The sequence below is a fragment of the Hipposideros armiger genome, unplaced genomic scaffold, assembly GCF_001890085.2.
Source record: "Hipposideros armiger isolate ML-2016 unplaced genomic scaffold, ASM189008v1 scaffold_40, whole genome shotgun sequence".
Lineage (NCBI taxonomy): Eukaryota > Metazoa > Chordata > Mammalia > Chiroptera > Hipposideridae > Hipposideros > Hipposideros armiger.
This window is the reverse complement of record NW_017731390.1, coordinates 4,060,062-4,075,729: the sequence shown is the minus strand read 5'-3', so window position 1 is coordinate 4,075,729 and position 15,668 is coordinate 4,060,062. Positions and strand designations below refer to the sequence as shown.

The 15,668-nt window shown below is 50.0% G+C and overlaps 1 protein-coding gene across 3 annotated transcripts in view; it reads left to right on the top strand.

Moving 5' to 3' along the window:
- Nucleotides 1–7,079: 7,079 nt before the first annotated feature.
- Nucleotides 7,080–15,668, top strand: part of PLXDC1 (plexin domain containing 1) — a 59,970-nt gene continuing 51,381 nt past the window's right edge. For all 3 annotated transcript variants that reach the window (XM_019638880.1, XM_019638881.1, XM_019638879.1), the window contains exons 1-2: nt 7,080–7,119; nt 7,244–7,422. In XM_019638880.1, the coding sequence (XP_019494425.1) occupies nt 7,095–7,119; nt 7,244–7,422 (204 nt within the window). In that variant the 5' untranslated portion in view covers nt 7,080–7,094. The remainder of the gene's footprint in view (nt 7,120–7,243; nt 7,423–15,668) is intronic.

Here is a 15,668-nt window from a genome sequence, read left to right as displayed (position 1 = left end):
ATAAAAGAACCATTTTTCAACCCATGATTTTACATTCTCCTCCTTTCTTCTCATAGCCCAGACCTTCTCTGGGGTTGGGACAGAGAATTGGGAAGGTAGAACTCATGCCTCACTGGCATAGGTGTCCCTCAGATGGGCCAGAGCAGTGGACAGGGTGTCAAGGGGGGATGCTGTGTCTCAGGGGTGTGCTAGCATCAGGCACAGTGTCAGTGACTGCATTCTTGACTTAAGTGGACCCTGTATGTAACTGAGACCAGCCTGGGTCCCTGTTGAGAAGGGGGTGCGGCAGGGTGCTGATGGTGGAGATGTGGGCAGAGAGCAGTGGAAGCTGATGTGGCAAGAGGCTGCTGGGGCAGAACCACCAGTCTTCAGGGAGACCACACAGAAAGTGGCCAGAGACTTGGCTTCTAGTCCCAGCATCTCACTGGCTGTGTGACCTTGAGCAAGTTATTTTCCTTCTCTGGGCCTATTGCCGCACTTATAAAGTGAGGCTGTGGGCAAAATCTTTGACTCTTGGTTGTGGGATTATGAGAGATCTTCTTATTTTTTTTATTGTCTTTCCTTTTCAGATTTGTTGTGATGTATGGTTAATTAATATTTCAAAAAAAATCAGTATAAAAAGGAAGAGGTTGGACAGGTCAATTTTTGAGGTTCTTTGCAGCCCCAACCTGATGGGACCTTCTGGACTCAGGATGTGACTGGGTTGACGAGGGAGGGTTCTGCACCCCTACTGAATTGGGAGAACCATGAAGAGGGTTGGGGAAGGGGAGTTAGGAGGTAACAAGGATGCACTGGGGGGATGGTGGCCAGACCCAGGCCTGGCTGAGGGCTGCCTCTTCAGAGTCGGGTTGAGGTAGTAGACACCTGGTTTGGCCAGCAAGAGCAGGGCAGGCAGAGACTTGAATCACATCTCTAAGTAGAGGATGCCCTGTCTTCTTGGCTTTCACAAAGATTCAGTGAGGAGAAACCGACTTTCTCTGCAGCAGGGGAGACTGGTTAAACCTAAGGAAGCTTTAGGAAGTCAGAGGGGGCAGCTGTTGACTCTCAGTTCAGTGCTTTTTTTCACAAGGCCAGGCTGGATTAGATGGAGGAGCTATAAGGAGGTAGGGATGTATCTTCAAGGGAGGACAGATGTAGGGGTGAGACATTCTGGGGAAGGGCCACTATGGATCTCAGCTTGGGTCAGTGGTGGAGCCCTAGTGACTAGCGAAGGGCAGCTGGGAGCTGGACGTGAAGGGGTGCTGCCATTCAGGTCCAAGGCTCTGAGTCCTCTGGGCTGGGATGATAGGTGGTTCAGGAGGGAGCTGAGATCTCCTGTCTGATGGTGGGGCAAAGGTGTACTGGCCATCATAATGAGGAAAGTATCTTCAGACCGAAAGATGAAGCAGACAACTCCGTTGAATATAACAGAATTTATTACACAGTAATTTACTTATGGGAAGATTGGGCTTCACCGGACAGACGGCCCAGCAGTTTCGTGCAAATTATTCTCCACTAAACAGAACGCTGTTATAGTACTTTTTTTTATAGTATAACTCGGGCACTAATGACTGACAGAACAAAGAGATAAAGAATGCAGTAGTGCCAGCAGCCATACTTTCTGGTGGCCTGTGATACATGATAGCTTATAATCAATACTATCATCAGTTTGATATTTATCTTGATTGTCATGCCACTCTGGCTGCTACTGACAAAAATATTTATGGCTACATTTTAAGGAATGCAGGTAACCATGAACTAGAAAGCTTCGATATGCTTGCTAAGGACAGTAAAGTTGGTCAAAGGTCACAGCATGAATCTTAAATGGGGTTGGTTTTGTTCACATCTACATCTATACAACTCCCCTCCCTCTTGATGGATTGGCATACTTGGTGGAACCTTGAAACTTCATCTATCATTAGAATGGAGCAGATGAGTGACCCAAAGATATAGTTAGGTGGAGGGGGAAACCAGGAGAGGCTGACAGACAGGAAGATGGCCTTGGGGTGCACAGTGGGAACAGGGGGCACCAGGAGTCTGTCCCAGGTAGAACCAGAAGTGTCTAAAACAGACATAGAAGGAAGAAGCAGCTAGAGGTGGGGTCCTGGCCTGGGAGTCAGGAGACCAGGCCCCTCACCAACACCTGGTGAACTTGGCAATGTCCTCCTTTTTTTTTTTAACTTTTTCTTTCTGAGCCATGGTTTCCCCTTCTATAAAATGGATTTTGGACCAGATTGTCTAGGGACCCTTGTAGTCATGATTCTGCTTCCAGCCTCATCCTTGCTCACCAGGGATTTCCAAACAAACCGAGACTAAAATCCAAACTTTTTAAAGTAGCCATCAGAAACAGCCTCTCCCCACCCCTCACCCTGCCCTCGCTCTCCCCAGGTCCATCCCTCAACACACTCAGGCTGCCTCCCCTTGGACCGTCAGGTAGCTGGCTTCTCTTCATTCTGCTTTCAGTCAGCTCAAGGGCCACCTCCTCAGAGAAGCCCACCCTGATGGCTCTGTCCAGAGTACCAACAACTCCAACCCTTTGGTCCACCTTTTTTTCTTCATAGCACTTATCACCGTCTCGCATTGTCTTATTTGCTGTATTGTTCATTTTATATATGTCTTTTCCAACTAGAATCTTCATAGGCACAACGGTTGTGTCTGCCTATTCAACTGTTGTCACCCTAGCAGGCAATGTGGCACCCAGCACACAGCAGGGTCTCCAATAAATGTGTGTTGAATGAGTGAATCAGAGGTAGTCACAGGCCCCAGACTCTTGGTTCGAGAGAAACTCTTTATATAAAGCCAAGCTCTTTATCTCTCCTTTCCTCTCCTCTTTCCTTTGGAACTACTTGGTGGCCCCTTCCTGCCAATTCCTCATGCCTCCCTCCCTCCATCTCCCTAGATAAGGGTCCTCGGTGGGAACCTGCCTGACAGCAGGAGGGGAGAGGGTGCCCTTGAGAGCTTTGTGACTAGGAGGCAGGATTTCATCTCAGGGCCTTTCCCAAGTCCCTCAGAAAGTCGGTCGTCGTGTGAAACTCAGGGAAGGCTGGACCCTGCTGGATGCTTTGCGTACGTTATTTTGTTACAAACTCAACGATGACCAAGTATAGGTTTTATCATCCCCATTTTAGAGATGAGGAAGCTGAGGCTCAGAGAGATCATGCAATTTGTCCAACGTCACGGTCAATAGGTAGTAGATTCAGGCTTCAGTCTCAAGCTTGTCTGATTCCAAACCTGTGCTCTTCTATTGCTGTGAAATTGCAGGGGGGGTTTCTGGTGGGGCTGTGTCCCAAGGGAAGGCACTTCTGGATCCTGAGTGCTGTGGATCTCAGGTTCTCAGGGCATTTAAAAATCTTCCCTCCCTCCCTCCCGCTCTTCCTCCCTTCCTTCCTTCTGTCATCCATGTGTGCCTACTGAGCATTTGCTCTGTGTCAGGCACCTGGAGCCTATGGATACACAGCCAACAGAGACATGTTGGGATCAGGGCCGGGGTGGCATGTGTAGCATTTGGGGCAAGGGAGAGAGATGTCAGGGGACATGCTGGGAAGAAGTGACATCTCCTGAGACTCGAAGGATGACAAGAACTCATCAGGAGAAGGGTTTATTTGTGGAGCAGAGTGATCCTGGCTGAGAAACTGCCTGTGTGAAACCCTGTGGCCAGAGAGAGCAGGACTGAGTCCTGGCGAGGGCCTTAAGGGGGGCTGGAGGAGACAGCGGGGACCTTGAATGCTGGATGGAGGAGCTAGGCCTACAGCTGGAGGGCTGTGGCAAGTAGGATGCTTGGGAGAGATGGAACCAAGTTTATCCTCTAGATGCTCTAGTGGGCATGGGGGACTAGCAGAAGGGTATTAAGGGTGGAGGCTGAAGTAGCTACTGGACTGAGTGGTGGTCGTGGGGCTGGCATGGCAAGCTTGGGTGATGGGTAGGATGTAGGTGGTTCAGACCAGGCTTTGGGGTGACACGACCCGGCCTCCTGAAATCAGCCCATTGCTTCTTACCCTGGCGCAGGGCAGTGGCATGTGAAGGGATTGAGGCACTACCACTGGCCTGCCCCCTTGCATGACAGGGGACAGTCTCCCAGGGCAGCTCCCAGGTTCAGGCCCAGTGGCTCTCAGTGCAGGACCCTCTAAGAGCCCAGCCCACATGCCGGTCCTTCCCTGGGGCTGTCCCTGCATCTTAGGAAACAGCCTAGGGTTGCTGGTCGCCTCTTGCTGCACATTCTGTGGTCTGAGCAGACCTTGGAGTCAGCCTGCCTGAGTGTAAATCCTGCCATGGACTAGTTGTGTGACCTTGAGAGATTCAATAACATCTTTGTGCCTCAGTTACCCAATTTGTAAAATAGATCTAAAACTAGCACCTACCTCATGGGGCTCTTGTGGAGATTACATGAGTTAATGTGTTTAAAGCACTTGGAATAGTGCCAGCACAGGGCAAGCACTCCCTACAAGTTAGCTATCATTTTCATTATTACTATTACTATTGTGACGTCCCACTAGACCTATGCTCCTTGGGGTCATGGGGGAATGAATGGATGAATACATGAATAGCGTGTGCTCTGGAAACTTCTTGCCCTCACTCACAGGCAGAGGCTCTCCATAGCAAAGCAGAAAGTAGAGCAGGGAGCGGCCAAGGGTTGGACAGGTGTGTGACATGTGCGTGAGCACCTAGAGAGGAGGGCCAGAGCCTGCAGGCAAGTCCGTATGTGCATGTGTGTGCGCACACACAGGCACGTGGGTCCCTGCACATACACACGTGAGCAACCAGCTGTGTTGGCTCCTTCCACTGGCTGAGGGGATGATGTCCTGTCCTAGCCAGCTGGGAGGGGGAGGGTGGCAGGGAGACAGAGTGGTGTGGGTTGAGGGGGCAAGATTCAGAGCTAGACCGGTATAGAGAAGGCTCCAGTCCATCCTTTGCCCTGCCGTCTTCAGGGACTCTACCTCTGACCCTGGCCTTGAGCCCTCTATGTATAAAGCCTTCTCATTTCTGTTTCTCATGTGATACTAATGGCAGGCTGTGCGATAGACATGACTGACATTCCTATTTTAGTGATGAGGAAACTGAGGCTTACAGAAGTCAATTGATGGATCTAAGGTCACACAGCTTGTGGCTGCAGGTGTCTCCCCCCTGACCCCACCTCTGGCTAGGCCCCCCCCACTCCCAGGCCTTGGGCCCCCACCATCCAGGCACCCTACTGTCTCAGTTGCAGGATTGTGATGCCTGCAGATCCCAACATCCCTTTCCAGGCCGTCTGCGCTCCTCCGCTTGCTCTGTATACACTCCTTTCCTGTCCTGGCTCCTGCCCAGGTCTGAGGGCTGCTTGCAGAAGGACCTAGGGAGCTGGGCAGAGCAGCCTGGCACAAACAGTTCTGTCCCCAGAGGCAGCTATGGCCTCACCCAAGAAGGGCAAGGCATCCCTGGCTTGGGGTCTGGGTCAAGGGCAGGCTGTCTTCCCGGCACTGGGCTCACTCAGTCCATCTCAGCCAGTGGGCATCTTGGGAAAGGGGTCTGGAAGACCACCCCTCTCCCCATCTTCTCCAGAGCATCTGGTTGCGATTAGGGGCAGAGAAGTGAGAGAGGGCCGGCAAGGGTCCAGCAGGCGCCAGCAGCCAAGAATGACTTAATTGGATAAAATGTCTAATGACAAACCAGAGCCCCACAGCAAAGAGCCCTGGCCCCAGCCCCAGGCCTGGTCCTGGCCAAACCTTGTCTCAACCTCTGTGCTTGCTGGCTCCCAAGTTACTTCCAGGATTGTGCCCTCAATTATGCAATGATTGGGCACCTACTCTTTGCTAGGCACCGAGGGAACACATTTGCAGAAGGTACCTGGGAGACAGGCACATAGTTACAGCACCAGTGGATGCTCTAGGAAAGAGGACTACATCCAGGAGCTCTGGAGAGCAGGTGGAGACAGACAGAGGCCGAGAAAGGCATTTGACACAGGGTGGGCCTGAAATTGGTGAAGATCATAGGGAATATCAGATCCACCTATCTGGTGGTCTGTGTCCCATATACATGTCCATAGTAGGTGTGACAATTGGAGTGATAATATAAGACACATCTTTGGGGGCACAGATGTTTCCGAAATGGAAAAGTATGGTTTCTGTGCCATTTAGAATCCATTTAATGACCTGGAGAGAACTGGAGAGAACATTGAGTCTAGGAATAGCCGCTAATTGGGCACTTGCCAATCTTGTGCCCACGGCAGACATTGCTAATTGATCACAAGTCTTCCCTGCTAAAAACAAATGGAGCCTCAGAATTCTTCTCAGTAGAGTGCTTCTGGCTGCCACTAACTGATTGGAGACGGTTTTTGAGATGAAACCTATTTGCCATCCTTGACGGTGTCTAGGCTGTTTGTTTTATAGGGAAAGCAACTTGCCCAAGGTGTTGGAAGGTAGGGATAGGATTAAACAGTGGCCCCCACTATGGAGACATCTTCGACTATCACAACCTGGGAGGAGGTGGCATCTAGTACATAGAGGCCAGGGATGCTGCTAGACATGTTATGATGCCAAGGAACAGGCCCCCCCACACACACACAACGAAGAATTATCCAGTCTAAAACATCAATAGTACCAAGATTGAGAAGCCCTGAATTAAAAAGAACTCTGTTCTCTGGCTTCTAGTCCCTGGAGTCCCCTGGAATGTGAGATTTTGTGCCATTGCTGGCAAAGAAATAAGGAACTGGCTTGGAAGGTTCCAGAGCAGTGCTTCTCACCCTTGTCTGCAGTGTTAGGTCCAGGGCTTCTTAAAAGCCCCCCTGTGAATCGTTTAAGAATCCTAATGCTCATGCTACACCATGGACCAATTACATCAGAGTCTCGGGTGGGACCCAGACATCAGGAATTTTTAAGCCTCCCTGGATAATTCCAGTGCACAGCTGAGTTTGAGGATAATCACCGCTTTGGAGGCAGATCTTCCTGGGTATGAAATTGAAATGATCTCCATGCCTAATCTGCTGTGTGACCTTCTTTAATCCCTGTGAGCAGCTGATTCCTATCTGTGAAGTATATTTCACTGTGAGAGCATCATATCTACTGGGGAGGCCTGGGGTGAGGACTAAAAGTGTTATATGTGCAAAGTGCATGGAATGGAGCTGGGTACTTGTCTCTCAGTGTATGTTGGGTGTCTCTTGCCTTGGCAGTAAGTGTCCCCAAAAGCAATGATGGCATGGAGTCAGGGCCTCTGCAGAGTTAACTGGGCTGGTCTCCCTCCCGGACCTTCATTCTGGACTCCCAGGACTCAGCTTTCTGTCCCCTTCTCCCAGGTCAAAATGCAGGCCGAGGCTCTGGATGGACCGCTGAGGGGACCATGCAGGGCTGGAATCGGAGAGCCCGAAAGAGCCCTGGGCAGTTGTCGGAGCCGGACAGGACCCAGCTGAGCCAGGACCTGGGTGGGGGCACCCTGGCTATTGACTCACTGCCGGATAACAGGACCAGGGTGGTGGTGAGTGCTGGAAGAATGTGGATGGGGAGGGAAGTGCCCGTGGGGGTGCCCCATGTACACTTGTCAGAAATGCGTATCACACATATCCTTTGGGGTTGGCCTTAGAGGTCAGTGTGGAGAGAGATCTGGTAGGGATGGAAGCAGGGCCCAGCCTGAGTCATAAAATCTTGTCATCTCAGAGCTTCGTAGGCTGCCCACCTCCTCACGGACCCAGAGAGGTAAAGTGGTTTGCTCAAGGATGCACAGCGTGTCCACAGCGTTCCTGACACTGGACTCTCCCACTGCTTAGGGCCTCCACCAAAAGCTGAATGAAGGTGGCGTTCTTAGTGACATCCAGCTGCCAGCTCTGGCCCCTCTCCCACGTCATTTCTGTGCTATCTACAGACCTTGTGGCCCCAAAGGGCTCCTGGCTGCAGAGGCTCAGGCTGCTCACCCTCATGGCAGGGTACTCTGTGTAGAGGAAGCTATTAGGGTGAAGCCCCAGGAGAGTCTCTCCTCTGCCTGGTGCAGTGCTGGGTGGTGGGTGCAGGGAGGTGGGTGCAGGGAGGTCAGGGGGATTAAAGCCTGGAGGAAGTGCCGTCCTAGCAGTGTCTGTCCCTGCTTTCCAGCCTGCTTTCTGGAGAGCTGATGGGGGCCTCTGCACGTTTGTGGGTGAATCTATAATCATGTGTGCGTGTCAGCAAGAATGTGTTTGCATGTTTCTGAGGGTTTTGATGTATAACTCGTGTGTACGTTTGCCTGTGTGTCTGTCACCTGTTTGTGTCTGTGATGAGTGTGTGTGTGTGTGCGCGCGCGCGTGTGTGTATGTGTGTGTGTGTGTGTGTGTGTGTGAGACCATGTAAATGTGAGTGTGCCTGTGGCCCTGCGTGTACATGCCTGTGGTTGAGAGTAAAGAGGGTGCATTCTCAGCATGCAGAAAAACTATGAAACAAGAGGATGTGCCTCTAAGCATATATTTCTTTATTTTGTCTTAATAATGATTTTTTTTTTAAACTCAAAGAAGTGTGTGCAGATGGCCAGAAAGGTCAAATAATGCTAAAATCAGAAAACAAAACACACAGTCCCACCCTTGCTGGGAGGAATGCTTCAGGTGTTTCTGCTGGTAGTTACCTCCATATTTCTGATTTGCTTATACTGCTGCCTCTTGATAATCCATTTAGACATTATCTGTTGGCTGCCTGTTTTGTAGATAAAGATTTGCCTTTTATATACTCCCTCCAGCATCAGTTTATTTTCTCAATATGGTTGTTAAATCCATATGCTCTATTTTATATCATTATAATCATGTAAATATTGTTCTCCACGAATCCAAGCAGTGTGATAACATTGTTTACTTTCTTAAATAATTTTTCTTTTTCTTGGATCCTTGCCCCCCACACACTTTCTTAGTTTTCTGTACTTAATACAGCTATATATTCTTACACATCCATTGGCCTTGTTAAAAAAACAGACAGGGCCGGCTGAGTGGCACAATGGCTAAGAACTGGCTTGGGACCCCAGAGGGCCCTGGTTCGGATCCCACATATGAGGGCCAGTGACACTGCCCTCTGCAGCTAAGATGCTGAACAACAGCTCAACCTGGAGCTGGGCTGCCATGAGTCGCCGGCGACGGCGTAGGCTGCAGTCTCTGTGGCAGTGGGTTGCCATGGGCTACCGTATGTAGCCAGCAGCCAGCGTGAGCGGCCAGCAGCCGCAGTGAGCGGCCGTCCAGAAGCCGGCGACTGATCTGCCTCGCCAGAGAAGAGCGCAATGATGGTGCCAACTTGGGCCAGTGAAGCAACATCCTCCACAACTAGACTGAAGAACAAAAGGACAGCAACTTGTCTGTACCCCTCCCCCCAATTCCTCAGCACTGTTCCCATCCCCCCAATGCCCCAATAAAAATCTTTAAAAAAAAACCAGAGACAACAGACCCAAAATGGAATCACTTGGGCCAAGCCCACGGCACAAAATCCAAGACTTATAATACCTAACTGAATTACAGTTTCAACCTCCCCCAGAAGTGGAATCTTGAAGCAGTCAGTCTGGTATTGCCTGGTCAGCACTAGTTAGGTAACCTGACTGATGGACCCCTGTCATCCCCTCACAGAACTTGCCACAAACAACCTTCTGTTTGCTAGAAATGTCCCTCTATTGGCTAGATGGGATGCTGCCTGATTCATGAATTGTTTAATAGAGCCAATGGGATCTTTAAAATGTACTTAGTTGAATTTTGTTGTTTAACAGCCTCAAATACTATAATTTTAGGGTAGTCAAACCCGTCCGTTCTTTCTTCCCCTGGAAACCTCTTTCTTTTTGTCCTGCTCCAACCTGAACTGGCTGCTTGCCCGCCTGTCCCACAGCCACCCTGGGACCTCTGGCTCCTTCATCATTGGAACCCCTGATGTCTCTCCTGTTTTGGGGTGTCCTGTTCTCTTGACCCTATGTCTTCTCTTCCCTGCTTCTCCTCCTTGCTTGTTTAACTTCCTGAGAAAGTTTACACAGGAGAAAAAATGCTTTCGAGAGCTTGCATGTCTGAAAATGACTTGATTGTGTTCTCACACTTGATTGATGGTGTGGTTAGAATATAGAATTCTAGGTTAAAAATAATTTTCCTTCACAAGTTTATGGGCACTTCACCATTGTCTTCTGGCTTCCGATGTCACTTTCGAGAGGTTTGATGTCATTTATAGGCCCCATCTTTGTGTATACCTGTCCCCACCCTCCCCACCTCTGGGAGCTTTTGGGGTGTTCCCTGTAACCCCCAAGGTTGAGGGGCCTGTTCTGGCTCTTCTGTCACCACACTGGACTCTTAACGGACTTTTTCAACCTAGAGACTTATATTCACCAGTTCTGGAAAGTCTTCCTCTTTTATTTATTTGATAATCTTCTCCCTACCATATTCTCTTCTTTCTACAATTCCTCTTGATTTGATGTCCATTTTTGGGAGTGATCCTCGCACTTTCTTCTCTCTTCTGTTGTCCATGCATCCCTTTTGCATTTTTTGTTGTTTATTATTTTTTGTTTGTTTGCTCACTATTGTTCCACTTTCTGGGAGATTTCCTCAATCTTATTTTCTTTTTCTTTTTCTTTTTTTTCAAGATTTTTATTGGGGAATTGGGGGGATGGGAACAGCGCTGCTGAATTGGGGGAAGGGGAACAGACAAGTTGCTGTCCTTTTGTTCTTCAGTCTAGTTGTGGAGGACGTTGCTTCACTGGCCCAACCAAGTTGGCACCATCATTGCGTCTTCCCAGGCGAGGCAGATCAGTCGCCGGTTTCTGGACCGGCCGCTCACTGCGGCTGCTGGCCGCTCATGCTGGCTGCTGGCTACACACGGTAGCCCATGGCAACCCACTGCCACAGGGACTGCAGCCTANACTGCCACAGGGACTGCAGCCTACGCCATCGCCAGCAACTCATGGCAGCCCAGCTCCAGGTTGAGCTGTTGTTCACCATCTTAGCTGTAGGGGGCGCAGTGTCACTGACTGTCATGTGGGATCTGAACCGGGGCCCTGCTGCTCAGAGCTGGCGTCCCAAGCCAACTCTTAACCAACGCGCCATTTGGCCGACCCAGATTATTTCTTTTCTTAAAAAAGGCTCCAGTTATTGTGTCGTAGATGTAATATCTTCTCTCTAAAGGTTTTTTAAAATTTAAGTATTTTTTTCCTACTCTCTGTTGCACTCCTCCCTCTTTCCCTCCCTCCCTTCCTTCCTTTTCTCTTTCTCTCTCTCTTTCTCTAGCTCTTTCTATTTCTCTCTTTCCTTTAGTGGAGTATTGTGGATTGTTTAATGCAGGAGCAGTTACACAGGAATGGGCAGGGTGAAGGAAAAGAACAAGAGATGGTGAAGCACTTTAGAAATAGCAACAGTGCAGAACAGCTAAGACTGCTGCAGCTGAGCTGGCAGGGAGGGTGGTTATCCAAACCAGCAGGCGCTGTGACTGCCTCTGCAGGAGGGACTGCTGGACTAGAGCTGTAGCTATAGGGGTGGGAGCGGGACCAGTGCCAGCCTGCAGCCTGATAGGCAGGGAGCAGGGGAATAAATGCTCTGAACTCTCCTTTCTGCATCGTTTCTGTGACTGATTTTTCCTTTTACCTCAGGCTCTGACACGGCTTGGCACCATTACTGATCCTGTCTTTATTTAAAGTTTTGTGATTTTGTTCATCAGTGGAATTTTTTTTGCATTAATTTTGATTTTTAAAAATATGGCATTACAATATTCTCTATCTTGATGACTGAGTTTGTTGGTACCACCTTAGATGTCGCCCCTGAGGTCCGTGCCTTGCTTGCCTTACCCTAATCCTGGCCCTGAGGTAGAACCTGACCTCACACTCACACAGCCCCACTCACTTCCCATTCTGCCCTGTCTTCCTCCTCCTGTAGAACCAAGGAGCTATGGTGGGATGATGGAGTGGAAGGCCAGGGCAGGAGAGGTCCCCTGAGTAGGGGGACACCTGGAGGCTCGCTATCTCCTTCCCTACCTTCCCAATTTCCTAGCTTTGTTGGGCCATCAGTTAAAGAACTGATACTTGCTTTGGGCCAGACACCATGGCCAGAGAGCCACGTCCCAGTCGGTGCAGAGTGGGCCTTGCAGAAAAGAGCCACAGAGACGTGGACTTCTGGAAGCAATTGTCTGTGGGCGTTCAGAAAGGGCAGTGGGATCATTAAGAGCCAGCATGGATTCAATCACCCCAGAGTTAAAAAACAACACAAATTCTTGGGCTCCACCCTGGACCGGCTGGGTCAGAGGCATTGGAGATGGAGCCTGGGAAGTTGTTCCTCTCAAAGCTCCCCCAGGTGATTTGGATGGTCATCTAGGTGTGGGAACTTCTGACATGTAACATTTCAAACCAATTTCAAATCAGCTACTAGGCTGATCACTGGCACATGAGGCTTTCTCAGGCACCACGTGGCTGTACTTGACCACAAGGCTTCCACCATCCCGGGGGCTTCATGGCTCCCTCAGAAGCCACACATCGAGTCCACGTGGAGCAGCAAGGCCACCCTGGCAGGAGGGGCCCCTCTGATTATGCGAGCGGTTGTGCCAGCTCTGCCTAGAAGGTAGGAGGCTCAGACTTCCAGATCAGACTTCTGCCTTAGCTGGAGGCGAGTTCAGGTGTCAGGTCAGGAAGTATTATATTATATTGTAGAAGAAGACCTGCTCTTCAGGCTGAGTGATAGTTGGCTTCCCACCAGATGAAACTACTGGGATAAATATAAATCCGGGCACTTAGGTTTAAAATAAGGTGGGAGAGATGTGGCTTAGCAGCAGTTCAGAAGGAAAAGACTTAGGGTTCCTCACTGCCTGTGGGCTGGGGATGAGTCAGGAGTGAGAAGTGGCTGCCAAGGACGGAGGAGGCAAATTGGGCTGTGCTAATGGAAATCCATGGAAACCCTGGGACCAGGGCTGGGGAGTATTTCTCAGCCTGACCACAGCTGTGGGGCTTGTGCCTTTTTAAAAAAAAATGGTTATCTAGAAACCAGAGTAATCTAGAATGGTTGAAGGAGTTTGGGGTAGTTAGCCTGGTATAGAGAAGGCTCTAGATGTGGCTGTTTTCTAATAGCTGCAGGGCTGTGACTAGGGCAGAGAAAATAGACGATTTTTCTCCATAGCACTTATCCCTTCCTGCACTGAATTCGCTATTTATTTTGTTTATATTTCCTGTCTTCCCGCTGGAACCAAAGTGCCATGAGACCTGAGATTGTTTTATTACTCTGCTGCCAGTGCCTGGCACATGGTGGGAGCTCCTCTTTGAAGGAACAAAGGAAGTAAGGACTTTTTTCATCCCCAGAGGCCCTCGGAAGAGGGTTGTTGAAGAGAAGAGGTTGTGCCCGGGGTGGGTCATTGCATTCAGTGGCCCCTAAGGACCTCAACTCAAATGACTTTTGGGTTCCCACACACATAAAAGAATGTCAGTGCTTACACATGTGTGTGCACACCTGCGACCCATGTGGTCTTGTGTCTAAACCCTCAGAAGGGCCTGTGCTCCCTTCCCTACCTTACCTTGAACCTGGTAGACCTTGCACTGAGCAGTGGTCAACAAGGAACACTGGTAAACGGGGACACTGACGATCACCCCCTTCAGCCAGACCTCAATACCACCCCAGCTTACCCCAGCGACAAAGGGCTGGGCAAGAGGAAGTGGCGGGGAGGGGACATTTCAACAAGTTTAAATTGGTCTGTTTTAGAAAGTTTTCTTGGGTCTCAATAGGAAAACATTTCTACTGTTTATCCGTATCACGGCCTGGTCCAGGCCTGTGCTCTGGGGCCATTTCAAGGGGCCAAGGGCCTGGCAGGTGGGCTTTCATTCTCTTTGTCTCCCCCCACACCCACCTCGGTGCCCCCTCATCACTTCCTTCATTGTTCCTTAGTACACCTGTTTGGCCATAGCTTCCCTTCCGGGTTCCGTCCCTGTGACCCGGCTCTCTAAACACAGCCCCTCTGCCCAGGCCCTGTCCTAAGCCTTCTCTTGCCTAGCCTTCTCTGTCTATCTTCCCTTCTCACCCTCTCCGGCCCAACCCCTTCTTCCCAGTCCCTTCTGCACAGCCTCCCTGCCCATCCCCTCTGCTCAGCCCCTTCTTCCCAGCACCCCTGCTTGGCCTCCTCACCTCAGACTTGCTCTGAGGCCTGGGAGCACCCAGCCTGCACTCCCAGGGTGAACTGGCAGCTCCAAGGCTCTGGCCAGAGCGAACTCCTTGGAGTTTATTCTGACGCCCACTCTGAAAGCACATCCCAGTGGGAATAGGACTCTTGCCTGGGCTCAAGTTTTCCAGAGGTTTTCTACCAAGACCAACCCTGAGGCCTTAGAACACTGGGAAAATTTTTGGAGGGAATGGGGTGTTGGTTGGGGGAAGCCATGCTAAGTCAGAGGCCCTAGGATGTGCTACAATTTCTTCTCAGAGAGGCTGGAAGCGGGAGGCCTTGGACAAAGTTTCTCTTTCAGCCTGGGAATTTCCAAATCCTAGACCAAGGTTTTCTTGGTTCCATGGTTCAGGTCTGGAGCTAGAGTTTGGGAGGAACCAAGTTTAAGAACATTCAGATTTGGAGATTTCCCTGTAAAAGCATAGGTTCACTCCATAAGAGAAAAGAGCCCCTACTGCCATCCCAGTCTTCCCCAGCCCAGCTTGCATAAAGTCCTCTCCTCGTTCACCACCGTGGGCAGGCCCAGGAATGCAGAGGGACCCTGCACTGGGGCAGGCACCATGTCATCCAAGATGGTTGAGCAGTGAGAGGGACAAGTGAGTACAATTCCTGCTTGGTTTCTACAACCTCTCAAAGGAGGCTGTTCCCAAAAGGAGACCTCTAGAAGGCCCACTCCCCAAATCTAAGGGCCTAGGGGTGACAGGACAGGTAAACTCGTAGCACAGACACATGCAGAGCAAGCAGTGCTTATCGAAGAACTCCACCATGCCAGTGCATTCTGGGGAATGGATGAGGTGAGGCGGCCAGACGGGAAGACTTCTGGGAGTAGAGTGTGAGGTGGGTGGAGGGAGGCAAGTTGTGAACCAAATTTTGAAGAGAGAGAGGATGAGAGACTTTGCGAGAAGAAAGGAGGTAGGAGATGGAGTCCAGATGTCCAGTGCCCAGCACTGTGGAAGGAGTCTGGCGGTCCTGGCCCCTGACCTTGGCCCTGGCATGTACCAGCTGCATGACCTTGGGCTAGACACCTAATCCCTCAGTTAATGCACCTGACATGGTGAGCTTCAGCAAGCCCCTGCTAGCTTCAAATTTCCCAAACGGGGTGGTAAATAGTGATCTAACAGGACTGAGATTTAAAAGCAAAATTGAAGACACCTGATGGGTTCTCAGTTCCTGCCTCTGCTGGGTGCTCAGCCCTTGGAAGTCCGTCTCCCATGTAGGTCCTTCTTGTTGAAGGACCTTTCTCTTGGGCAGGTTTCTTTCTTTCTCTCTCTCCCTCTTCCTCCCTTCCTTCCTCCCTTGTTGAGGTGAGGGTCACATAACATAAAATTAACCATTTTAAGGTGAAGTGTATTTAACACACCATGTTGTGCAACCATCACCTCTGTCTAATTCCAAAACATTTTCATCGCCCCAAAAGGAAATATTAATATTTTAAGCAGTTGCTCCCCATTATCCTCTCTTCAGCCCCTGGCAACGACCAATCTGTGTTCTGTTTCTATGTCCTTATTTTACCTATTATAAATGTTTCATGTATAAATGAAATCATACAATATATGACCTTTTGTATCTGACCTTTTCGTTCACCTAGCATAATGTTTTGTTTTGTTTTTAAAGATTTTTTTT